The sequence below is a fragment of the Ailuropoda melanoleuca genome, chromosome 2 (assembly GCF_002007445.2).
Source record: "Ailuropoda melanoleuca isolate Jingjing chromosome 2, ASM200744v2, whole genome shotgun sequence".
Taxonomy (NCBI): Eukaryota; Metazoa; Chordata; class Mammalia; order Carnivora; family Ursidae; genus Ailuropoda; species Ailuropoda melanoleuca.
The window spans coordinates 33,527,417-33,553,680 of record NC_048219.1 but is presented as its reverse complement, the minus strand read 5'-3'; the positions used below and the strand labels follow the sequence as shown (position 1 = coordinate 33,553,680).

General features: G+C 44.3%; 1 protein-coding gene across 13 annotated transcripts in view; it reads right to left on the bottom strand.

Moving 5' to 3' along the window:
• FGGY (FGGY carbohydrate kinase domain containing) overlaps positions 1–26,264 on the bottom strand; it is a 414,009-nt gene that overhangs the window by 349,856 nt on the left and 37,889 nt on the right. For all 13 annotated transcript variants that reach the window (XR_004623203.1, XM_034653399.1, XM_034653435.1 and 10 more), the window contains one exon: positions 24,426–24,577. Coding sequence is in view for 12 of the 13 variants with exons in the window: in XM_034653399.1 (XP_034509290.1) it covers positions 24,426–24,577 (152 nt within the window). In the remaining variant the exon portion in view is untranslated. The remainder of the gene's footprint in view (positions 1–24,425; positions 24,578–26,264) is intronic.

The window sequence follows — 26,264 nt, the reverse complement described above, 5'->3', positions numbered from 1 at the left end:
TACGACCCACACCACCCCACAATTATTTGTGTACTGTCTTTCTTTACTGTGAGAGCATAAGCCCTGCAATGTCAAAGACACTGTCAGTCTTATGCTCTATGATATAGCCCACAACTCTCTCCTCTCCTCCCCTCCACAGGACTGGACGGTTAGCTGTGAGGTAGAAGCTGCCTGACTCCTGTCCCCTTACACACTTAGCGGGACCAGGGATGGACATGTGACCTAACTGAGCCAATCAGATTCCTTCTCCCAGGAAGTTAGACTCAGGATCCAAATGGAGTCATTTAACTTCTGCCTATGAATGAGGGGAGATGAACTTGGAAACTGCCAAGTGGACATTTTCTGCCAAGTACCTAGAGAAGTAGAACTTCACAAAGAGAAGAGGCAAGCAGACAGAAGCAGTGGCAAGAAAGGTTTCCTACCATCCAGGCAACTCTCCAAGTCCTGGTTTCAATTATTCCCTTCCCAAGAGGCTACAATAAAAGGAATGTATCATAAGCACGAGAGTATCTTGGGGAACCTTAGGGCCACAGTGAAGAAGTCCCACAAGAGATATATTCCAGTATCTGTGAGAGGGTGACACACAGCACTCAATAAATATTTGTCACTTTCACCTTCCAATATCTTTCATGTGAGGAATGCTTCAGTTTAGAAATGGGTTCCACTTGTGTTATCTCCTTAGAATGGGGGAAAGTTCTGAGTATCATTACATCTCCTTTACAGACATATGACTGGCCTTTATCTACATTTGCCCTCGGATTCTCCGAGCTCTTCCTCCCTCCTCCTTCCCTATCACTACTGTATGAACTACCTATGTTCGCAACAGAGAAACCAAGCATAATCCCAGGCCCAGGGTCCCACTAAAACAGCAGTAATATCAAAAGGGGTCAGAGGTAAATTACAGTGTGAAGCCCATTTTCCATTACTGTTGTTGTTTTAAATTCCTAAGCACTGGGGTGATAGCTTACATCTAGAAAGGGCTGAGCTTCTCTTTGAACGCCCATACATGTTCATGGCAAACAATGCAAAACATACAGCTGACGAAATGTGCCTAACACAGCTATGAACTAGTGGTATCTTCAGACCCTAATAGAGTCACAATCAGGAAAATGGTAGCTTTTGAAATTGTGTGAGTCAACCTACTAGTCTGCCTTCGGGGCAGTCCCTGAAGTCTCTTTCCCTGCGCTCTGTGGTTTCAGTGATCAGTTTCTAGGGAGAAGGGAAAAGGCAGCCTCCTTCTACAGGGTGCAGGGTCCAAGGCCAGTCACCAGAAATGAACCGCTAAACCACAGCAGCAACAACCAGCGCTTCAAGCCAAAGCTGAACAATGTTCCTAAACTCCAAAAACAACTGCTTCTGTTAGATCTTGTATACGGTCATTAAAGATTTCACATAATGAGAGCTTTCAGCCTGGAGCCACGCAGACAGTCACTGTGGACAATGGGACCCAAGCAAATGTCTCCAAGAGAACTTCAGGCATCTTGCCAAAAAAAGAGACACTGCGGTAGGAGGCGTGAGGCAGCCAAGGAACGTCATTTCTTCTTGAGACTGGGCCAGCTTCATCTACCCAAGCCACAGACCCCAGTCCAACCTCCGTCTATAGGATGAGAAACCAGAAGCATCTAATTAGAAGTATGAGGTATTCTTAAGAACACACACAGTCTTGGAGGAAGAGAGAGCAGTATAGTCCCTGCTTTCTCTACAAAAGCAGTCTGGAGATTAGCCAGCAAAGAGAAGGGGGCAGAGTTTGCAGGGATAAGAGGGAATGTCTCCTAAAGCCTGCTCTCTTACTTTGAGATGCTGACAGACTATCTGTAAGGATCCCATGCTGTTCTTATGTTGGACTACGTGATTCACAAGTGCTTTGTCATCAAATGCCAGATGGGCCAAGAGCACGTAGCCCCATGGATGGATTTTTAATCCAGTTCTGTGGGAAAATCTCTCCTTCCCTCCCACTCCCCAGCCAGTACCCAGTCCCAGCTGAAGGCCTCAATCTTACTGAATTAATTCTATTTTTTTAACCATCGGGCCTGTGACTGTCCTCCTATATTCCACCACAGCTCACAAGAGAGCACCCACATACCTCATCTCATGTGATTCTCAGGGCAGTTCAGAGGTGTGTACGTGAATATACAGTGGTCTCATACTAAGGACACAGAAACAGTTTCAGGCAGGGCTTAGGCCAAAGTCACATAGGACTTCTAGCTCTAAAGTGAGTGTTCCTTTCTCCCACTATGCCACAGTCACCATCCTGAGGCTCCCGGACCCATCAGAAATGTGGAGTTTGGCCTTTGGGGAACATGATGACGGAAGCTATTGCCATTCTTTACAGAAGAAAACAAACAAAAGCCCTTCCAAACACATTTCTGTACACAATTTTAAAAATTTCAGGGATTTCACTTCCAATCCTGAACATCTCACTTAACTTCTATGGACCTAATAAACCCTTCCATGCATGGATGGTGTATGGGGTGGAGAAAGCACAGAGCAGGCCCTCAACACACGCCAACTTTAGCCATGTCACCATGTGACCATGTGACCACTGAAGCCAGTTCACACTAGAAGCTCTCTGTGCAGAATGAGTTAAGCCCATCTTCCGGTTACCAAGCAACTAACAAAAACTAGTCTTTTCAAGGAAAAAAAAAAAGGAATCTGCCATGATTTGGGGTGTATGACTTGGCACTAAAGGCTTCTGCATTCCAATAACAATCCTTTGAGCTAAGCAATCCCCCAGGCTTGAAAGCAACCAAAGAGAACAACTTGCTCTTTTTTTTTTTTCTTTTTTTTAATCATCTATTACTTCATAAAACCACAGCGTTTCTTGGGAGGAGGCTACAACTCCAAGTGCACACAGCTGCGGGTCTCAGCAGAGGGTGGAGACAGAGCAATATATCCAAGATTCAGAGCCAGGCCGCGGCCGCCCCGCCAGCCTCGGGGCAGGGAGATGTAACTTTCTCCCTTGCCCTCTCTCTGTGCTGTCCAGGGAGGCAGTGAGGTCTATCTCCTGGCTGCTCAATGCTGAACGTGAAGCAAGTCCTGCAGGGTATGCTGGAAGACACCGGGGTCTAGGAGCGGCATGAGAAGGTAGGCATGACCAGCTAAAACAGGATCATCCAAGGATTTTATTAGGAATTACAAAGAGTTTCTGTCTGGGCTATCTGCTGTGTGCAGTGAACAAAAGGGAGGGAATAGAACTCCCTAATTCCCCACCCAGTGATCCTGCCTGAGCAGCCCAAGTACTCACAATGTTGTTTTCCAGCAAAACTTCCAATGAAAAACAAAACCTTATCCTCACTCTATGTCCAAGACTCCAAATTAGGGCACAGGCTGATAGGCCAGAGAAGAAAGAGGTTTCAGGAGGAAACATAATCCTCAGTGTCATTCTTAAAAGAAAAATGATGCTGAAAACATAGAGTGGGTCATAATCTGCAGCCAGAAACCTCCCAAAATGAATGAAACAATTGTGTGTTTCAAACTCCCCACCACAAAGAAGAGACGAAACACCAGACATATTTCAGGTCAGACAGGCAGATACACTGAGAGGTTTGTGCTACTAGAGGCATCTTTCTAAAAACTGAAAACTTACCATTACATTCCTTTCTTTAAAATGATCCGACAGCTTCTCATGGCCTAGAATCACTGAACTCCTTGGCATGGCTCTCAGGACACTCAACACCCTGGCTCCAACTTGGCCATTATAATGATGAACCTTCCAGGCTCATCTCCTAATATGCTCCACCCAGCACTCACTTCACTTCCTTCACTTGCCCAAATGCATTATGCTCCTTCCACATTTCCATGCCTATATGGAGGCTCGTGCCTCTACTTGGACTGACTTCCCCACCTTCTCCCATAACCAAACTTCTACCTTTGATTCAAATCCAACTCAAATGTCATCCTTTCAGTGAATCCCTCCAGGCCCTCCCTGTATCCCAATTATATATACATGTGCCTAAATCCACCTCAAAATGTCAAACTCCCAGAGGGCAAAAACCAGCTCACACATGAAAAAAAAAAAAATGCAAAAAGTTTCAGGAGGTGTAAAGAAATTTAAAGTCAGGGCCTTTCAAAAGAAAATTACAGCAGAGCTGGAGAAAGATGTGCACAAAGGAAAAGGTAATTAATAAGATGATGTACGACAATAATGTAATGAGCTTGATACCAAGGTTTGGTGAGTCAGCCTCATAATTTTATCATAATATTTTGTGTAGGCCATATATTTGCCTCTAATGAGTAATCACAGACAAGGTTCAGAGGAGGGAAAGGGCTTTGGGGCTGGAGTAGCCAGAAAAGGCTTCATGGGGAAGAGATGTGAGCGGAAGCCTAGAGTTCAAGTCGAATAAGCATCTATGTCACTACTAAGAATGAAACCCAAGAAACAAAATCTGAATTGACAGGGCTGCCCCACTGGAGAAGGACTTATTTAACTGTACCATCATAGAACTTATCTGTGAAATGAAATCATTCCATCGTATAATTTAAAGTATTTAATTTTTAGGAACTAGACTTGTACGCATCCTCCCCGACCATCTCCCCTAGAGCCCTATGGTTATACAGAAAGGCAAACTTATAATCCATACTAGAGGTGATTTCCCAACCATAAAAAAAGTTATCATTTTCATGAAAACTGATCATATTGAGCAAAGCTGACTTTGCCAGGAATGTGATACCACCACATGCATTAGGAAAACAAGGCTGTGGAATGTGGGCTCTAAGAACCTTGGAGTCAGGCAGACCTGAGTTTGATTACTGGCCTCACCACTTCCCAGCTGTGTAGCTTTAGGCAAATTAATTCTCTAAGCCCCAGTTTCCTCAAGTGCCGTATTACTAGCATCTATCTCAAAGGATGTTGTGAGAAATAAATGAAATAATGTAGAGTGCCTGATATGTCAACAAGTTTCTCCCTAATTACTGCTACAGCGCTCCATGTGTTTCAAAGCACTTTGACATGCATGATCTCACCTGCTCTGTATAATTCTGTACGGCAGGGAAGTCACGAAATGATCAACCTCACCTTGCAGGTTGAGAAACTAAAACCAGGAAAGGGAGCACACTGTCCTAAGGTTACACACAGATAAGTGCAAGGCAGACCAAAACGCAGATCGCTGAGGAGCCCAGGACTAGTTCAGGCGCCTGCCTCCCGAAAGCATAATAAAACGCAGAAGCAGCAGGAGGAAAGGGGGAATGCAATGGTGATCTAGACAACACAATTCCTTGTGGGTGGTACTGTCTGTGAGAGGGAGGAATGGATGGGGTCTAATACGAAGAGAAGGCCTTGAACTGGGTAAGAAGGTCTTGGAACAGACATGAAAGAAAGCAGAAGATCTGGACCAGTGAAGAGGTGAGGACGTTTTCCCAAATACTCCATTCCCCTGGATCCCTTCATGCCCTTCTTATTGCTTTTCTGTCTACTCCTTGAGCACCTTTTCCTTAGTTGCCCTTTAATTGTGGATGCTCCCCAGGGTTCCTCCCTCACCCAAATGTTCTTCTCAGTGTTCATGTGCTGCCTGGGCAATCTCAATTACTCCCGCCATTCCAACGAACTACAAGTCAGATGACTTGCCAAATCTCAAACTCCACACTCTCCTCTGAGACATGCCTCCCAGATGTTCCGCGGCACTTCCAACTCAACACGTGCAAGGCAGACTCTGTGGTTTTTCCCAAAATGTTCTCCTCCACCTTGATTTCTATGCCCAGTGATCCAGTTACCCAAAGGGTCATCTTCTCCTTCTCTCTGTGTACATCCAATCATCCATCTAATTAAAACTCCCAATTAATTCATGATGAGGTCCCCACCACTTCACCCTCTATTCGTATTAGTCAGGGTTTGCCAAAGAAACAGAACCAAAAGGAGATGATATATATAGATATCTACATATCTATAGATCTATATATATCAATATAGATATATATCTCACACACATACATACATACACCCTTCATACCTATGAAATCCTATACATATGTATATGAAGAAATTTATTATAAGGATTGGCTCACACAACTATGGAGGCTGAGAAGTCCCAAGATCTACAGTAGACAAGCTGGAGACCCAGGAGTTCAAATCTGAGTCTGAAGACCTGAGACCCAGGAGAACGGATGGTGTAATTTCTAGTCTGAAGGCCAATAGCTCAAGACCCAAAAAGAACCAGTCCAAGTCCAAAGGCAGGAAAAGACCAATGTCCCAGCTCAAGGAAGTTAGGTAGGAGAAGTTCCCTCTTACTCACCCTTTTTGTTTTACTCAGGTCGTCAACTGACTGGATGAGACCCCCTTGGGGAGGGCAATCTGCTTTACTCTCGGATACACTCAAAATGATGTCTGAACAAATGTCTGGGCATTCTGAGGCCCAGTCAAGTTGACACAGAAAATTAACCATCACATTATATCTCAGATCACTATCCTATTTTCAGTCCATCACATTCTATTGCCTACATTACAGCTATCCTATCTACGGCATACTCTACAAGTGGCCACAATTCTTCCTTTCCCTGTATTAATGCCCTTTGGGATATAACCCTGTAGCTCTTCCCATCAAGAGGTGAGTCTGTTTCTCCACCACTCACTTGGTCTGGCCTTACCATCTGCTTCGACCAGTGGAAGGGAGCAGAGGTGCCACTGTGCTACTTCTGAACGGAGGCTTCAAATACCTTGCTCTTGTCTTGGAGTGGAGTGCTGCCTGGTGAGGCAGTTCAGGCCCGCCTGCTGGATGGCGACAGAACACGTAGAGCAGAAATGAACTACCCCAGCCAAGGCTCCAGACATGCAAGAGAGCTGAACAAAGCCAAGAACAAAACCCTAACCAGGAAACCTACCCTGCTCTTGAGTGAGACCAGAGAGATCACTTATCTTAGCTCATCCCAAATCAGCAAACTGCATAATTATGAAGTAAATAAATGGTTGTTTTTTTACTCCATTGGGTTTTGAGGTGGTTTGTTACCACCCCAACTGATACAGCCCCTACCTTTCAAATCTTACCCCCTTTGATTCCCACCACCTACACAGCAAATTAGAACACAATCGCCTATGTAACATGTACATTTGACTATATAAATTATTCACTCATTCATTCATTATTGATTTGGTATCTTCTACATGTCAGGTACTGTGCTCACTGCTAGGGAAATGAGCAAACAATAGACACAGCTCCTACCTACAGGGAGCTTTCAATCTAGTATACTTTGTACCCTTCAAAGTTGTCTACTACCTTTGGAGTTAAAAATAAAATTCACTAACATGACATATACAATCCATGTCTTACTCACCAGCTTCATCTCTGATCACTCTGAGGTACTATACTAGAATCACGCACATATACTGGGCTTATTCTTACCTTTATATCTTTATTCTTAGTGTATCCTCTCTGGACTACCCTCCCCTCTTCAACCTGGCCAACACGTACTCATCATTCTGTACTCAACTCAGGTATTACCCACTCCACATAGTCTTCTCTTACTCCCCTAAGCTGAGTAAGGTGCTCCCATGCTATACCCCCGTATCCCTATCATGGCACTTCTCATCATACCCATTCATGGGTCTGTCTCCTTCACTAGACTAAAAGCTCTAAGGCGGGGGGCGTGGGGGGCAGGAGGTGAGGGGGAACTGTTTTATTCAATCTCTCTATTCCTAGGACCTAGGATTGTATCTGCTATATAGATGATGAATAATGTTAGCTGAATGGATGAATAAATAAGTGAGCAGAGATGTGCAAGCTAAAGAGGAGTTTGTGGAAATGGGAATAAGGGATGAATGAATAAATGAATGAGACTGTGAATAAGAACCGTCCCAGTCTCTCTTTCCTCATTCAAGTTAATGGCTTTTCACCGTCTGACTTAGGAGCACAGACATTCTAGCCAAGCCAGACTGCCAGGAAGATAAATTTCTCTTCTTGGGGTGAGTAGGTCTTTGGAGAAGTTTCATTTTAATTGGAAAATGGATTCATTCACTTCCTGGCTTGGATTCCTGGGTCAGTGCAACCCCATGCTGAATGGCTGCCAAGCACCATTGCAGAGGGGGCTGCGGCGGGAACAGCACTCCGTCAAATGGCCAGTGTTCCAGGACACCTGAGGACAACCTGGCGTCATTTGCAGGCTGGCTGACATGGATGCCCCCTCCTCTTTCTTCCCCAAATTTCCTTCAACCTGAACTTTACTTATCCCTAACCCATAAAGGACAGGTATGCTCCACTGTTCCATCTGGCATTATTTTGGGCCTCATTTGGGCAGGTATATCCTATTGTTACGGAGTTCCACTGTCATTTCCTGCAAAGCACAGACAAGGCCCACCACGGAGAAATCCTTTCACAACTCAACTAGTAAGAAGATCATAACTCCATAACCTCTTCCTTATAGTAGATGTGGAATAGCTTAACATCATAGAAAATATCCCTTCCATAGAACGTTCCTTGTGTCTTCTGGGAAGGTCTTTGTAGAGGGCACTGAACACTATTTGAATTTGTGACCTGGCTCCAGCTTCCTCTCGAGCATCACCTCTCAACACTTTCACCCATCAGCAACCCCCCAGTCCCTGAATCTCCAAATGGACTGATGCAAAAGCACTTCTAAAAATGCAGTACGCTGCTCTCCACGGAGGCACCTCTGGACATTCTGCTGCCTCTTCTCCAGAGCCAGACTGCACAGGAGCATATCCTGGCTCTAACACTTCCTAGCCGTGGGACTTTGGAAAAGCTGCTTACCTACTCTTCACTTAAATTTCCTTGTCCTATAGTAACTACAGAGAACAATACTACTACCTACACCACCGAGTTGTGGCGGGAACAAATGAGCAAATGTATGTGAAGTGCTCAGAGCATGTGGCACAGAGTAAGCACTTCTCAAATGGCTGTTATTATTAGAAGGTCAGTGGTGTGACCTGTTTCCATTTTCAGGAAGGAGCAGGAGCCTTAGAGACTGACACATTCAGCTTCAAACCTTGGTTCTTCTCCTTGTTAGCAGTGTTCCTTCCGACCAGTGAGTCGCCTACTATCTACGGGTCTCATGTTCATCTACAGCAATGTTTAGTTCATGGTACTGTTAGTAGGATTCAATTCAACGAGTTTATAGATGTTAATGTGCCCATCTTGGCACATCCCCAATAACTGTTAGTTTCCTCTGCAATCCTTGTCTTCTCAAATTATACGGGGACCAAGCTGTCTCTCCAACTAGACTGTTTGCTCCTTTAAGGGAAGAACCACAATTCTCTCATCTGTATCACTACAGTCTACATGAAATAATTATTTCTCAAATGCAGTGTTGATTGACCATGCTACAATTTGTCTATCAGCCCTGGTTTGTGGTCAAGTCTGTGCTAAGACCATGCACGAGAGGCAGGTGTATACTGGCCCCAATTCTCATGTTGTTTATTGGGTAGGTGGAACAGAGTCTGCATATGAAACACGCGGCAGCCATGGAGAAATAGTATAGAATAATCTAAGTTTAGGGGAGCCTGGATGGCTCAGTCAGTTAAGCATCTGCCTTCGACTCAGGTCATGATCTCAGGTTCTGGGATTGAGCCCTGAGTCAGGCTTCCTGCTTATCAGGGAGTCTGTTTCTCCCATTCTCTCTGCCCCTTCCACATACTTGTGCTCTCTCTCACTCAAATAAATAAATAAAATCTTAAAAAAAAAAAAAAAAAGAAAAGAAGAATCCAAGTTTAATAATACCTGTTATAAGCTAAGGATACTGCATGGTCATGAAAGAAAGAGCTGGCTGTGGGCAAGCAGCCAAAGAAAAGTGTTATGTGGGAGGTAGTGCCTGACCTCGGTGTGGAGGCAAAGACCATGAGAGATGGGGTGGAGGGCGGTCCAGCTGGCGCCAACTGCCTGAGGAAAGTTCAGGAAGAAGCATCAACTGTATCCCTGGCCATGGAAAAGGAATCCTGAGAGATGTATGCTGAAGTATAGTACAAGGAAATCTGAATTTGTACTAGACACTGAGGTCAGAAGAGAATGGGAGCCACCATCAGTCCTGGGGGGAGTGGTCTGTGAATGCGGTTTTAGAAAGGTTCAGACAGAACACCATGCGGGCAGTCTGGAGGAGAGAAGAGACAGGAGGCAGGAGGACCTCTTTCCATATGCATTTCTGACATAGGAGGAGGAGAAAGCGCAAGAAAAGGAAGGAAGAAAATAAAGACAAAGCAAAAGATGGACAAAAAAAAAGGGGAGATGGGGCAAAGTAAACACGAGAAATGAATAAAATAAGAAAGAAGAAAAAAACAGAAAAATGAAGATGTGTGGAAAACAACAGCAGGACCGTGGCAGTGTCCCCCAACGAGACACACCAGGGAGAACGAAGGGCAGGAGCCAGAGCCCGCTGCCGGTCTGCACACTGTCTCTCCTCTGGGTGGATGAAGTCATAGCTGATGTCACCGCCTCTGAGTCACACGACCACCAAGGGAGAAGTGACAAGAGCCCCTGCCTGGCGTTCAGTCCCACCCTCCTGGACAAGAGGGGTTCATTCACCGCTTCATTCTCTGGGTACTGTTTAGCCTGGTCCTGATGGGACTGAAATGAGCACACTTCTCTGCCCAGGGAGGACACAGCAGCCACGTGAGCCCTGAGTTTCAGCTTTAGGCCCCTGAGATGGAAGCGTCAGAAAAGGCAGGGCGGATAGTTCCCAGCCTTTCTCTGCCTGTGGCTGGGGTACAGTGGCTCTATCCACGTGCAAACAGGAAACTCCCATCAGGAATAGCATTAACCACACAGATGGGACTCAAAAAGTGCTTTCTGACAGACTCACTGAACTGCTTTCCCATGTATGGTACTTGCAGCCCCACGGAGGTCTCATCTCCTCAGATCCGCCGACCTTACCTAGTGCTACTCTACCTACCCGGCCTGCCTTTTGCAGGCCACCCCACCTGAGGGCTTACCTAGCTCCCCTGCACTGTCAGCCCCCACCTACAGATCACCTCCTCCTGACTCCTCTCCCCTAACTGGGGTGTACTTCCAGTGACCTGAATTCCATCCCACCTACAGTGCACTGTGACTTCATTTCTGTCCCCCTTCTAGAATAGGAGCAGCTGGAGGTCAGGGCCTCTTATGTTGACTGCTACATTCCCAGCACTTTACCGAGGTCCTGGAATAAAATACATTTTCAATAAATATTTGCGGAATGAATGAATGTCCCTGATTGATTCTGGTGGGAACCGATTCGGCACTCACTGTTGTTAGACCACTTCTAAAAGGTGTACGCATTCTCATAGCCATCACCGTGAGCATGTTTGTTGCTGAAGACAAGACCCTGTAAGTTACCAGTAACAGGGTAAGCGAGACTGGTCTGGGGCGTCTGAGGATGGACTGACTCTCTCCCAGCCCCTTCCACGCTCCCTGGTCCTTGGCCTGTGAGCTGTTATGAACGCATGCTTGAGTAACTTCGAGTCAGATCCCAGCTTGGCCACTCATGAGCTACTTGCAGGAATCTTCTCAGCCTTTTGCCACCTGTTCAAGCAGGACAGTAATACCCGCACCCCAAGTTGTCCCTAAAGATTAAGCACACTTTCTTTGTTAATTGCCTACCCTCACAATAATGTGAATTTTTCCCTTCACTCTTGGCCTTCTCAGCTGCATCTAGAGATAAGAATACGAAAAATAGGCCTAATTTTCTTTCCCCAAACCAACTACTTCCATCATGTTCATTATTTGAAAATACATCATTATACCAGCACTCTACAACTTACCAAATACCCTCCCCTCTAAGACACAGAAACAATACTGCCATTGACACCATTTTATAGACAGGAACCGAAGGCCCATGGTGAAGAGAATTGCCCAGATCATGCAGATGGTAAGTGACAAGCCTGGGTGAAACCCCAGCCACTTGAATTCCAAGGCCAATACACTACTGTCGGGTTGCCGCTTCCCAGGACAAGGGAGGTGCTCGATAAATACTTGCACAGTGATTCACCCTCTTTCTCAGGTCCATGGGCTTGTCTCTGACCCCCAGCCAGAGCCAGACCACATGGCCTCAGGCCAAGACAACTGCAGTAGGGTTCACTCAGGTCCTGATTCTCTTCTCATCCATCTTAGATCCACACAATGCCAGCTTTGAGGGAGAATTTCAGGGCTCACGGAGACCAGTTGCTCCCAAATACCAGACCATGGACAGGTGTTAGTCCGTGACCCATAATTTTCACTAATCGATGATGAAGTAATAATAATAATCATTATATTGGGGAAGATAAAATCCTTATTACTAAAAATATTATGAATAATTAATTGGCAAAAAGATCTTATCTCCTAATTGCTCGCGCTGCTTTACTTGGGCAAGCTCCAATATGCTATACATGTAGCACGACTGGGGGAAAACGTCTCTGTGCCACAGTTCAGACCCTCAAGCAAAGCTCGAATGAGAGACAAGGGCCAGGGAGGGCAGAGCCACTTACTCAGGCAGCTCGCTCATTCCCTCTGAACACTCCCTAGTCTTGCATTTTTTGAGCCAGAAGACACTGACTGTTGAGATTACAAAGCTTGGAAGCCAAACTAAAGCAGCTTTTTAAGAGGGTGTGGGGAGGGGTACTGATGGGGCTGTAGAGTTGAGATCAGACTTTTTATTACTGAGGTCGCTCACAAGTTTTACCTAATCCGTAGCTCTGCATACAGGAAGGATTCAGGAGACGCGGGGTTTTAAGGAGATCCCTGAATGACTTCATCATTCAGCCAGCAGAGTGGCCACAGCCCGATGCACAGAGATTACCCTTGAGTGAGGTCTTAGCTGCAGAGGTGCCTCCAGGAGCCCCGGGTTCAGAAGAGGTAAGGAACTAGTTAAATCATTTACTCTCTTTTTTTTTTCGAACTACGAACACTTGAAGGTGAATGCAAAGGGGGGTAAGAGGCCAGCTCTTTAAGAGGTAACTAACATGCTAGAGCATGAACAAAGAGGAATGGGTTGGAATTTGTGTAGTGGAGGGTCTCAGGCGTGATCCTTTCCTTGGGAGTCTAACTTAGGACGACTTAGATTACTTTTTATTCTAGAATTCACATTTAACTACAAAATTTCAGTCAGACAAATTTGTTATTTGGGATTTGCAACCTGAACAGTGAGAACTAGCTCTCTCAACCCAGGTGTTTCATCTGTAGAGAAGATGGGGACCGTGCGTGATAAAGGCTGGAGTTTGACCAGCTAACCTCTGCAACTTTTTAAATCCATTTCCTGGAGTTAGAAGCCCCGGGTTTGCATTCCAGCCCTGCCAGATGCAACAGTCAATAAGTGGTCATCTACGTCACTTCCTCTACCCTCACCTTCTTCATCTGCAAAGTAAGTGATAACATCTACTTCTCAGGACTTTCATAAGCATTAAGTCAGATAGCAAACTTAGAAGCACATGGTAGATATCTAATAAATTCTAGAGCAAGTGTTGATGATGTTTGTAGAGAGCAATCAAACAGGGTCAATATCTTAAACAGAATTTAGTAAGTATCTCAATAAGGTAAACGGTCTTTAACATTTCAAACTGCTTTTAAGAAGTGTAACGATGTCTCAACTTGCAAAACCTTACGGAGGACTGATGGATGGATAGAAGGGCAGGTAGATGGACATATGCCTGATATGGCAAGTAAAATGTTACTGGCAGAGCCAGGTGATGGTTCTGAGTATTTGCAATAAAATTCTCCCAACTTTTCTGTATGTTTCAAGATTATGATCATAAAATGTTGGGGGGAAATGGCTTTCACAGCCTCTTGCACTTGGTCTTAGACTGGGGAACAACTTGAGATAAAGGACGCTCTTAGCTTCCACTTTGTCTCCCCATCACCAAGCACAGTGCCGTCTACATAGCAGTTACCAGCCTAAAGTTTGTTTCACTGATTAAATGAGTACGTCCCTACAAGAGCAGAACAGCTATGTTCACTTTGAATAAAACAAAACAAGAGTAAAGCCAAGCCATATATTCGGAGAAATGAGATTGACTGACTTTTCCAGAATAATCCCATCTAGCATCTTTCTTGACTTCTGGCCTGCCTCCTCTCTTGCCTTGATCGACATCTATCTACCCTGAGTCTCCAGATTTCCAAGGTGACAGTTCACCTCCACAAGGCTGACGGTGCTAACGAGTTCCTCTATCACGATACACATTAAATACATGGTCTTTCTCTGTATCTTTTCTAAAGATAACATTCCCTCTCACAGGTGCATTTTAGCCACTATAAGAAAGAATGTTCAATTTTTGTTCGACATCGAATCATCCCATGTAGGCATAAAGGCAGCCAAACTTAGCAACCTTACTCTTGCCTCTCTGGTTACATTGAAAATGCCTGGATGTAGCGGACATCCCTGCACAGTGGTCAGGAAGACAGGCAGCAGAAGTACTGGGCACATGGGCCTTCCTGCTACAGCCATTAAGTGTGGCTCTGACCAGGTTATGTGAATTCATTTAGCAGGTATTTATTGAGTACACTTTTAATGCCAAGCACTGTTTGGCTCTGGGGAGACAACTGCCAGGTATGGATAGACAGATTTGGTCCCTGCTCTTACAGAGCTGAAAATCCATCAACCCAAAGGAGAAGGAACGTGGTGTAACAGGAAAAAAAAAAAAAAGACATGATTTAGAACCGCGTGAACCTTCACTGAAGACCCAATCCTAATCCCAGTAGACAATCATTTCATCCCTTTGAGGCTTGTGTATTCACCTGTAAAATGTGGCAAATGGTAATATTTATCCCACAAGACCATGTCATAGGTCAAATAAAGAAAATATACATCAAAGTCTCCCACAAACCATAAAGTAAAACAGAATATAGTATGGTAATAGCTGACATTTATTAAATGTTACTAGTTATCTGACCAAGTCTTTTTATAGGAGGGGGGGTCTACTTTTTAAAATTACTTTGTTGGGGGATGCCTAGGTGGCTCAGTCGGTTGAGTGTCTGCCTTCGACTCAGGTCATGATCCCAGGGTCCTGGGATCAAGTCCCACATCGGGCTCCCTCCTCAGCGGGGAGTCTGCTTCTCCCTCTGCTCCTCCCTCCAGCTCGTGCTCCCTCTCTCTCTGACATATAAATAAATAAAATATTTTTTTTTAATTTTAAAAAAAATAAAATTACTTTGTTGGACTATAAAAGAATACAGTCCATACTTGGCATAAATCAAATATGCAAAAGCAAGGATGATAAGGAAAGGATTCGCTGTCCAGGTAAGCGAAGCCAGGGCACTAGCTTCAACACTCCATATACTTAGTTACAAGCCCAGTTTATGGGCAGACCACCCTGGAGAGAAAATCCACAAAAGATGCCCTCACAACAGCTGACAACACGGTCCACACTGCTCAAAGGCTGGGAGGAATGTGGCCCGAAGGTAACAGGGCCCCTGGTATAAACATTCCAAAGAGAGGCTGTTGGATTTAGTACATATGCCTTGGATTCTCTGGCAAGGTAAAGGAAGCAGCTTCAAGAGGTATGCTCCTCAAGACACACAGACACAGAAGAGAGGCCAGGAGGAGTTACTGCCTCCATCTGGGGCTTTCACCGCACACACGAAACAAAACAAACTGTGACTCAAGGTAACAGGACTACAGCCAAGGTGTGGCTCTGGGGTGGAAAGGAGAGGTAATACTCCAAACTTCCCTTTCCACAATGGGGAAGAGAAAATGATCTTACATTGGTCTGCAGGAGATCTCTACTTTAGAATGGAACTATTGGTCAGACGTACGCAACAATCAAAAGTGGCATGATAAATGATTTGGTAAATTCGTTCATCTGTTCATCCATCCATCCGTTACAATATCTACTGAGTGGTCAGCGTTAGATGCTAAACAGTGCCCTGGACATTAGGGACACAGAGATAAATGAGGCACTAATATAGTATAACACATTCCAAGGTAGAGGTAAGCGGGGGGGACGCCATGGGGGACAGAGGACAGGAGCCTAATCAACACCCGATGGAGAAAGTCAAGGAAGGCTTCCTGGAGTCTTAAAGAATTCGTGTAAGTTTTCCCAAGTGGAGGACAAAATCATAAGTGTGCCAGGCAAAGGAAAAACCCGAGCAAAGACTCAGAGGTATGAGAGAATACGGGTAGAGCATCCCTAGAGCCACTGACCAAGAAGTTCACCATCTGGAAAATCTTTCCACTTCCCTCAGCATTTTGTTATAGGAAAAGTAATGATGGATTCCTTGAACAAATTCCCACAGCGTGGGTCTCCATCCAAACGCCTAGAGGGTAGTGCTGCGAAAGGAAATGAGCAGAGCAAGCTGGGTGGGGATGGCTGTGAAATGAAGGACACTTGCCCCTTCTAAAGGGGGCAGCCCCTGCTCAGCGCCGGCCAATTCCTTCCACATGGGAACGTGGGCCCCCGACTGCCAAATCCTTTTGTTATTTCTTCTAAAGAAGCAGAAAATCCGGATTTTTATGTGAAATTTCTTAGTTTTTAAATGTTGAAAACTAATTCAAAAAAAAAAAAAGTTTTGTTTTGTTTTGTTTTTTTTCAAGCACGGGGTAGGTCAAACAAAACCCATCTGGGGACCAGATTTGGCCTGTGGGCTGCCAGCCGGCTGCCCTGGCGTGTCCCAAGAAACGAGTGATCTTTGAGAACAGGCAGTGAGGGCCGATGAAGAGAGCCCAGGGGCTGGAGGCGGGCTGGATTTGGTGAGAATCCTGGAGCCACCTGTATTTGTTGCGTAGCTTTGGGGAAGCTATTTAAGTTCTCTGGGTCTTGTTCTCCTCATCTGTATAATGGGAATAATAATACTGTGTTGGTGCTTTTAAGGAAAACAAGCCCAAGAAGAAAAAAATCCTATGCTAAATAATGAAGTAGTATAAACCAGAAAGATTAGCTCGGACTACAAGATTTTTTTTTTTTCATGAAAACTACCAAGAAGTAATAAAAGCATGAGCGCTGTGCTATAACAGTAGCAAACTATTCCAACCATAGACACTGCACCCCATTATTAATGTTTTTTGTATACATAGCCAGTTTTTTCTATACTGATAACTTTTTAAAGATTTTATTTATTTGAGAGAGGGGGAGAGAGAGAGCAAGCGAGCGAGCACACGAATGGGGGGAGGGGGAGGAGAGGGAAAACCAGACTCTCCACTGAGCAGGGAGCCCAATATCCCAGGACCTCTGGATCATGACCTGAGCCGAAGGCAGCCACTTAACCGACTGAGTCACCCAGGCGCCCCTCTATACTGATAATTTCTTAAAACAAATATATTCATAAGACTGTACATTGTTTTGTAATTTTTCCTTTTAACATTATAACGTAAACTTTGTTGTGGTTATACAAATATTTATTACCTACCCAGTACTATGCCAGAGTGCTTTCTAAGTCATAAACCAGAGATTATGTCACATTTATGATTAAAAACCACTGACCCTTCCCCCCTACTGTTAGAATAAAATCCAAATTTCTGCCCATGGCCTCAAGGCCATGCAGGAGCTGGCCCCTGCCCACTGCTTCAACCCACTTCCCACTACTCTCTGCCTTGCTCACACCCTTCCAGCCCTGCTGACCTCCTCTGCTGATCTCACAGGTACTTTCCTCCCCTTATGTCTGCTGCCCTCTCTTCCTGAAATCATCATCATTCAGGTCAAACAAAACCTCCCAAGAGAGAACACGCCAGCCATGCCAAATTTGTTCATCTGTATTTTTCCTTCATAGCATTTTCCAGAAAATATAATCACTTTGTGTGTGTGTGTATATATGTGTGTGTGTGTGTGTATATATATATATGTCTCTTTGTCTATTTTGTGCCTCTCTATACTAGAATCTAAGTTCTCAGAAGCCTTCCCAGGGCCCTCACCTGTCTTCTTACTTTGGAATCTCTAATGCCCAACACAGTGCCTACCACATACAAGACAATAAACATTTGTTAAAGGGAAAAAAAAAAAAATGAACCCACCACCCATTGTTCCTGGCCTTAGATCCTCCTGAAGTTATCACTTACAAATTTCTTCCCTGAACTAATTTATCCAAACCCTGCAAGGCAAACACTTGAAGAAGGCAGTAGGGAGAAACGGTGATAAGCCCAGATTCTAGATCTGAAGTGCCAAGGTTCCAATCCCAGCCTTGCCATTTATTAGCTGAGTGACTTTGGGCAAGTTGCTTAACATCTCTGAGCCTGTTTGATCATCTGATACTTACTCCATAGGGTGGAAGCGAGGGTTACAGGAGTTTAACACGGATAAAATGCTTAGAAAAGTGCTAGATATATGTATGCTTTAGCTACTGTCTTCATCTGTTTCCCTACTCCGATCTGATTGCTCAGGTGAGCTGTATCTTTCTTCTCCCATCAGACTATAATTTCTTGAAGGCAAAGACCACTTCTGGATCCCGACAGAGGATTACAGAGGCTCCCACAGGACAGGGATCAGGGGCAGAGCTGCGGTACGGCTCCCGATACAGGTTTGCTCACCCAGTATGAGACTGTTAAGTCCTTTAACGTTTCTGAGTTTCAGTTTCCTTACCCACAAGAGATCATATCGACCCCACAAGATGGGTGTGAAGATTAAATAAAATAATCTTTGTGAAATAAAATAATGCTGAGGCTGGAGGCAATGGTGAAATTCAGGGGAAACAGTAGAAGGTATTAGATCAATCTGCTTCCAAGTTCAAAGCCGGCTGCCTTCTGGTATAGGGATTACACATAGCATGTGGATGATTCACATAAATGAATGACCCTGAAAATATGTTTGTACTATTGTACTGGATATTTTCTATGATTGTCTCTGACAACCTCATGGTGGTTTTAGATGCTTTCCTTAGCTAGTAGTCAAACAGGAAAAAGACCACTCATTACAGCCAACTACGTGAAATAAGATATTCTAGTGTTTAAAATTCTTTCAGTTGGTGATAGGGTATTACTGACATGCCCATCAGTAGAACACAAACATTTTTTAAACACAGTGGAAGTGAAGATGTAACTACTGCTTGAATATTTACTTGCATAAAGTGCTTCATAAATATCTTACTAAATTAGAATAGTTCCACAAGGCTGACACTACTATTCTCATTTTACAGCCGAACACTGTGAGACTCAGAGAAGTTGCTTTAGTTTGTCTGAGGGCCCAGAATCGGTAAATGGCAGAGAGCGATTTAAATCCAAGGGTGTCTGGCTTCAAATCCTGTACTTTACTTCTGTTACAGAACTGTGATTTATCCCCCAAATTTCCCCCAATATCTTGTATCACCTCTAATGCTGAGGTCTGATGAATGTGTGTGAACAATAATAGGCCTATATATGCAATTTAAAGCCAGAGTAACTAACAGAGAAAAACTGCCATGATAACTGCCATTAAAAAAGAAATGGTATATTTCAAAGAAAGGAAATTAACATTGTTTATCTTGCACAAAATTTCAAGCAAAAGAAATCTAAGATAATAGATGTTTTTATATAGTCAAGAAGAAGGAAAGAATAAGGCCAGACAAGGAGCTGGGAAAAACCTCTTACTTCACAGAAAAGACTAGAACCAGGCTTTCCCGACCACTAATGGAGTTTTGTTTTGGTTGTTTTCAATAGTTCCTCACAAAAAGCACTCCACTCACACTTTCCACAGCTAACGGGAAGTTATCAAACCACCTCTCTAGGCATCCCAACTCCCAGCTTCCTTCAAAGAATCTACATGTACAGGAAAAGGTACATTAGAACCAGAGAGTCGTTTCTTCATTTTCCCAGCATGCTATCAGGGGAACAGAAGCAGAGAGGCATGAACTTGGGAGAGATGGGAGGGGCAGATAGATCTTCTAAACCCATCAATAAAATCCTCTGACATTCTAGCCAGTTGGTTCCAGTTGGGAATGAACGATGAAAATCTCAGACTATGAAATGATTAGCTTTCTGCTCTGCTGACAATGGCAAAAAGAGGAAATGAGTTAAAAGTCGGACTGGAAGATCTCCACGAAGCCCCTACACGCCAGTTAATTATGTTCCATTAACACTGAGCTGTCAGGATCTGCATCAGCCCTTAACTCTCTTGACCTTCCCCAGTGTGCACCTTGTTACCCTGCAATGTTTCATGTTTATAAAGATAGGAGACTCCAGCTGTTCCAGCCTGACAGAACTTAATTTACATTTGGCCTTCATTAAGATGAGAGTCAGAATCATTGAGACCAAATGGAAAAGCCAGACTGCTGGGGGTTATGAAAAATTCAAATGGCATTTTTCCTTTTATCTGACAATTCTTATTAAGGAGACATACATCAACCTGAAACACACAAACTTTAAATGTAAAGGACATGATTAAAATTCCACATTGCAGAACTAGGACCCGCGTGACTTTGCCTAAGAGCTGCGGTGGTCCTAGTCTATCACTTGGGTCTTCTGGGAAGTCTGAACTCCAGACTCTGCCCTACTCCCGATGTCATCAGATTCCAAGCTAAGGACAAGGAGCCCGTGAGTGACAGCAATACTGAAGTGAATGGTCAGTTCTGACTGTGCCATCTTGCTTGCCCCTCAAAGCCAATCGGCCTCCATGTCTTGTTGATAGTATTCCCTAAAAATTCTGGAAACTATCTCTTTTCCACCCCACAGTGCCTACTTCCTGACTCATGACTTCTCACCTGGAGGACTGCAAAAGCCCCATTACTGAGCCCCTCAAATTATTCAAAACTATGTATTGATTACCTACTATATGCCGGGCATTTGATTAAGGGTAGGGAAACAGCCATGAACAAAATGGATAGGCTCTCCATCCCCATACAGATTACAATGGTTGGAAGACCCAAGCAACATGCAAATCATCATACAACATGATACATCACTACAATTTATGAAAGATACAATGAAGTAAGAGTGCAGTGGAAAGAGATCTCTAATTCATTGGAGGGTCAGGCAAGGCTTTTCTGAAGACCTAACAATAAAGCTGAAGCCTCAATAATAAGTTGGGATCAGTGTTGAGTAGAGGGAAGACATCATTAAGACCAAGGGTCAGCAAACTTTTCTCTAACTGTCCTCAGAGTAAATAAGTTCAGCCCTGCAGGCACACAGTCTCTGTCTCAACTACTCCACTCTGTCACTGTGATGCAAAAGCAGCCACAGACAATCCATAAATGAATGAGTGTGGCTGTGTTTCAATAAAACTTTGTGGCCCTGAAAATTTTAATTTCACATGATTTTCACAAGTCACAAAATATTATTCTCCTTTTGAATCCTTTTTCAACCATTTGAAATAAAACTCATTCTTTACTCCCAAAACATTCAAAACGAGCATGTGGCCCATGTGCCAGAGTTTGCCAACCCCTAGTCAAGACGGAGGTGGCAAAGAACTGAGTGTGTTTGAGACACCCTGACTGGATCCCGATGGATAGAGTGAGCAAGGGGAGGGACACACAGTAAGCAGAAAGGGGGAGGCGAACATGACATCACATACCATCTTCTGGGCCATGTTACAAATTTTGGAATTTATCCTAAGAGCAAGGCAAAGCCAACAAAGTGCTATAATCAGGAAAGTATGAAAACTAGTTCTTACTCCCACACACACACATTTCCTCACCTCTAATCCAGTCCCCTCATCCCTGCCAAAGGTATCTAAGACATTCCCTCCTCCTTGCTTAAAAACCATCTATCACCAAATAAGCCCTTACCGAACTGAGCCCAGGCTACTTACCTGGCCTCATCTCCGACTACACTCAGAGAAGCATCCTGGGCTCTCATCCCAGGACCTATGTACCTTACCAAAAGTGAACCATAGTCTCTCTCTAGAATTTCCTCCCTGTCTTCTTTAATAGGCAAAACCTCCACTCCTATCTTGGGACTCATCTTCAAGAACTCCCAGAAGCAAATTATTTCCCCCGAAAGCACTCTGCATATTCCTTTTTCAAGGTACTTAGAACATCTTCTGATAGTTCCTGTTCCATGTCTCTTTCCTCCACCTAACCCCCTCTCCTTTACTTCCCCACCACTTCACCAGAGGATGCTGGGCCCCTCAAGGGTAAGCCTGAGTCCTCTTCGTGCTTGTGTCCCCAGTGCCTGTGACACTGCTGGGTCACAGCAGAACCTCAGTTAATATCTGGTGAATTCAAAAGTGAATAAGGGAGTAAACAAATGACAGACCCATGATATTAGCACAGAGTCTCACGTTTGGACTCTGATGTGCTACTGAACAACTCTTTCAAAGCTATCTAACCTCCTGGTCCCCCAGTCTCCCATTGCCACATCCAAAAGAAGGTACTGTCCTCTGTGTCTCCACAAATGGGTGCCACTTATAAAAGTGGTTTTATAGGTCTGTGGGCCAGCAACATCAGCATCACCTGGGAGCTTGTCAGAAATGCCAATTCTCAGTCCCCACCCCAGGACTACTACAATTTAACAAGAAATCTACAATTTAACAAGATCCCCAGGTGATTGATTTGCACATTAAAGTCGGGAAAAGTTCATAAGCCATCCAGGTCAGGTTTTAAGGAGAAAATGCTAAAACTGGTATTAGACAATATCTTTTTATTTTGAATTTGTACTCTTGATAAAAATCAAAGGAATTCTCAGCATGGATTCCTGTATATACTTACCAAAATAAATAAATAAAATAAATAAATTTAAGAAATTTTAAAAACAGATTTGAGGCTCACCCATCTGGTAGTTAAATACACGATGAGATGTTTAAGGCCTTTCTCAGAAAACTCTGAAATGGAACTGATTAGATAGATGGATGGATGGTCAGTCTTAGGAGGTCACAATCACTGACTGCCATGCAATCTAGAACCTAATTATTTTCTATGTGCTTTATTTAGTACAGTTTGATCTCAAGCACACAGCACTGAGCCTCCAGAGAGGTTCACACCAGATGTGCATTCAGACCTCCTGGGATATACAGCCCCAAGCCGGCCCTGAAGCAGGTGCTCAGTAAGGCCCTGATGATGTATCAATGACCACCTGCCTAAACCTCCTCCCTTAATTCAGTACAGCTCTTCCTTACCTGTGGCCAAGAAGGGTGTGATGGAGCCAACCCATTTGTTTTCTTGCACCATGTTTAGGCTGGTTTAAAAACACCACTGCCCCTGTTCCTGGCCCTACCCTAAGTGACATATGCTTTAAAGAGGGATTTCAGTGCAGCATGACACGATGGGGCGAGCTGGGATTTGGAGGCCAGCAGACATGGGTTTAAATTCTGGCTCTACCATCTGTTTAGGAAAATCATACTGCTATCTCTGTCAGCCTCAGTTTCCCATGCTGTCTATCAGGCCGAGCTTGCTAAGATTAAATCAATTAATGTCTACAGAACACAAAGCAGAGGGTGGGGGCAGTGCAGAGTAGTTCTATATTCTGATTGGTATTTCAGGATATATTTACATCAGGTTTTCAAACTGGTCCAGACCATCTCTCTCACTTTAGAGATAGAAGAAGTGAGGCCTGGGACGAGAACTGCTTTGCTCAAAGTCACACAAGGTGATGCCAATAGAGTCAGAAACCCCTGACTCCTAAAATGCTCTGTGTTTTCAAACTCTTAATAAATATAGAAGCCTTTTTGCAGATTAAAGCTTACACAACAGCTTGGTATGCTAAACAGATAAGAAGCCAAACCTCCCTTGATTACTGATGCCCTCTTTGCTTGTGTCTCTTCTGCTCCTGGTGGCAATCCAGGGACACTTTCTCAGCACCCTTACACTCCTCTCACCCCCATATACATTTTGAGTAATCGAAGACTCGGCCCACCTGAAACCCCAGAGCCAGAAAACGAATCATGCCACATCTTACTCATTGGACGGATTCTCTCCTCACCAGACCACCTAGGGATTTTCAAGTCCCTCATGTCCCCAGAGGACTTGAACTTCTCGAACATCCATCCCTGCTGGGCACAGTGAAGCTGACATCACCATTATGCACCCTTCATAAAGGACCGAACATCTGGAAACAGGAACCACCTGCAAGGGCTCCGTCCGGAGATCACCATATCACTCAAGGACATGGAAACTCAAGTTCAGGTGACATGAGAAACCCCAACATGCCACCAAAGCCAGATTAATCCTCGGGGGATACAAGTGCACAGAGAAAGAAGGTTCTGGTTAGAAGATGTGGACTTAAAGCCCAGCTCTGCCACTTTCTATTTGGAATGGTAATCAGCCTCTCTGAACTCCAGGAGAGTCCTGGATATTAAGAGAACTGATTTTGGAGTCGGCCAGTCTCAGGTCCCAGCCCTGGCTCTGCCACATACTTATCATGTCATTTTGGGTGAGTTGGTTAATCTCTATTAGTTTTATTTTTCTTGTCTACAGACAACCCTCACCCTCCCAAAAAAGAGACAACCCCTACCTTCATAAGGCAGCTGCTTGGATTCAAAGAGATAATCTGTGTCAAACACTTATCACCGTGCCTGCCTAAGGTTAGCACCTAAAAACAGGAAAGATTTAACTGCAACCTAATCAATAAATTGGGATCTAGCTTCCTCAGAGAGCTGCTGGGAAAAATCACACGGAACAGACTTTAGCACGGCTCCTGGTACAGACGGACCCACAATAAACAGAATCCCTGGCTGCGATTAGCACGCTCTCTCCGCCGCAGACGCTCACCTCTTTTAGCCACAGAAGCTTCGGGGCCTGCATCTCCACGGACATTACGCCGCCGACACACTGCAGGACATGGTGCTTGGTTTCGTTGATCCTGTGGACCTGACTGACTGCCCGGTGGTCCAGCCACATGATGATGTTCCGGTGGGACTGCCCTAGCAGAAACGAGAGAGGGGAGGACACGCGCACGATCTTAGCCTTCGAATTCGAGGGGGGGGCGCTTCCACAATCCCAAGGGCACCAGTATGCACAGCTACTATAACTTCATTCATCGACAGCAGCAAGGGAGGGGGCCACCACCAACACGGATGAGTATGTTCCACCCAAACCTTGGATGTGTCCTTTAAGTGTCACCCCACGGTTACATGTCTACACTAAAACCAGTCAGATCTACCAATTAATTAGATTCTTATTCATTCTCTCTCAACTTCTCCCCCTCCTTTCCTATCTCTTCTGTTCCAGAAAACCTTTTCTGGGTATGTATTCAGGAAAAGAGCCATGAAGTAAGTCTAAAACAGTATGCTGGCTTTTTAAGATCTGTTTGGACAGACACTTCAACAGAATAATAAATCCAACATAACACACCAACTACACAATGGCTTTTATCTGCTTATATTCCCACTTCTTCTAGTCACTTTGATTAAAATTAGTTAACTTAGGTGTTTCCCCCACCCCCTCGGTTTGGTGGAGTGGGAATCACTGGAATTTTTTTCTAGTTTGAGGATTAAACAGACCAGTTACAGGTGGAGATACATTGACAGAGTCATTAAATTTTTCTTAGCCTAAGTGTCCTTACCTGCAAAACAGGGATAACAACGCCTAATAGCATATAAGGGTTAAATGAGATTTCCTGTTCACTGAAAAGGCAATGCACATAAAGGCAAGTACCTATTACACAGTAGGCTCTCAAGAGGAAGAAGAAATAAGAAACAGAATTTATAACCAGCTGGAAAAGAAGCACAGGCATGCACCTCACATCCTACCTCTACCATCCTGCAGCCCACACAGGAACGAACTGTCCCTTTCTCCCTCCTTGCACGGCCTCAACTAATTCCTCATGTACTAAGGGGCAAGCCAATATTCTCTTTACGGTCCTCTGCTTCTTCAGATGGCAAAATGCAGAGAGCAGCAATGAACAAACTGGGAGATAATAAAAGGGAAAGATAAAAGGGGACCCAACGGTAATTGAACCAGGCACTTCACACATTATTTTGCAATTGCAGAATAACTGCAGCAATTATATATCTTTGCTANTGCAGAGAGCAGCAATGAACAAACTGGGAGATAATAAAAGGGAAAGATAAAAGGGGACCCAACAGTAATTGAACCAGGCACTTCACACATTATTTTGCAATTGCAGAATAACTGCAGCAATTATATATCTTTGCTAATAACAAATATTTATAAAGCTGTGCGTGTGCGTGTGTGTGTGTTGTGTTCCAAGCCCTGTGCTAAACATTTTACATGCATCATCTCATTTAATCCTCAAAACAACTCTGTGATCTAGGTCGTTTCCCATGACAAACTGACTCCAAGATTAAGACATGCTCCTATCTCACAGCTTGGAAAAGCATATAGCGTGCTTTGAAACAGATCTGTGCAGAGAACGGATAAATAAACTGGTACAACAAACTTCAACGCAAGCTACACATATCAACATGAATAATGACACCAGCTGGGATATTTTTAAACACCATACACATTGTTTGTTGTTGAGAGTATACACATATGTTGGGAAAGCACAGAAACGATGTGTTTGTGAACACCAGCTACAGCAGCACAGTCACCTGCTGGGCAGAGGGGGGAGGCAAGGGCCGAAGCCTCAAGCAGTTCTTCCTTTAA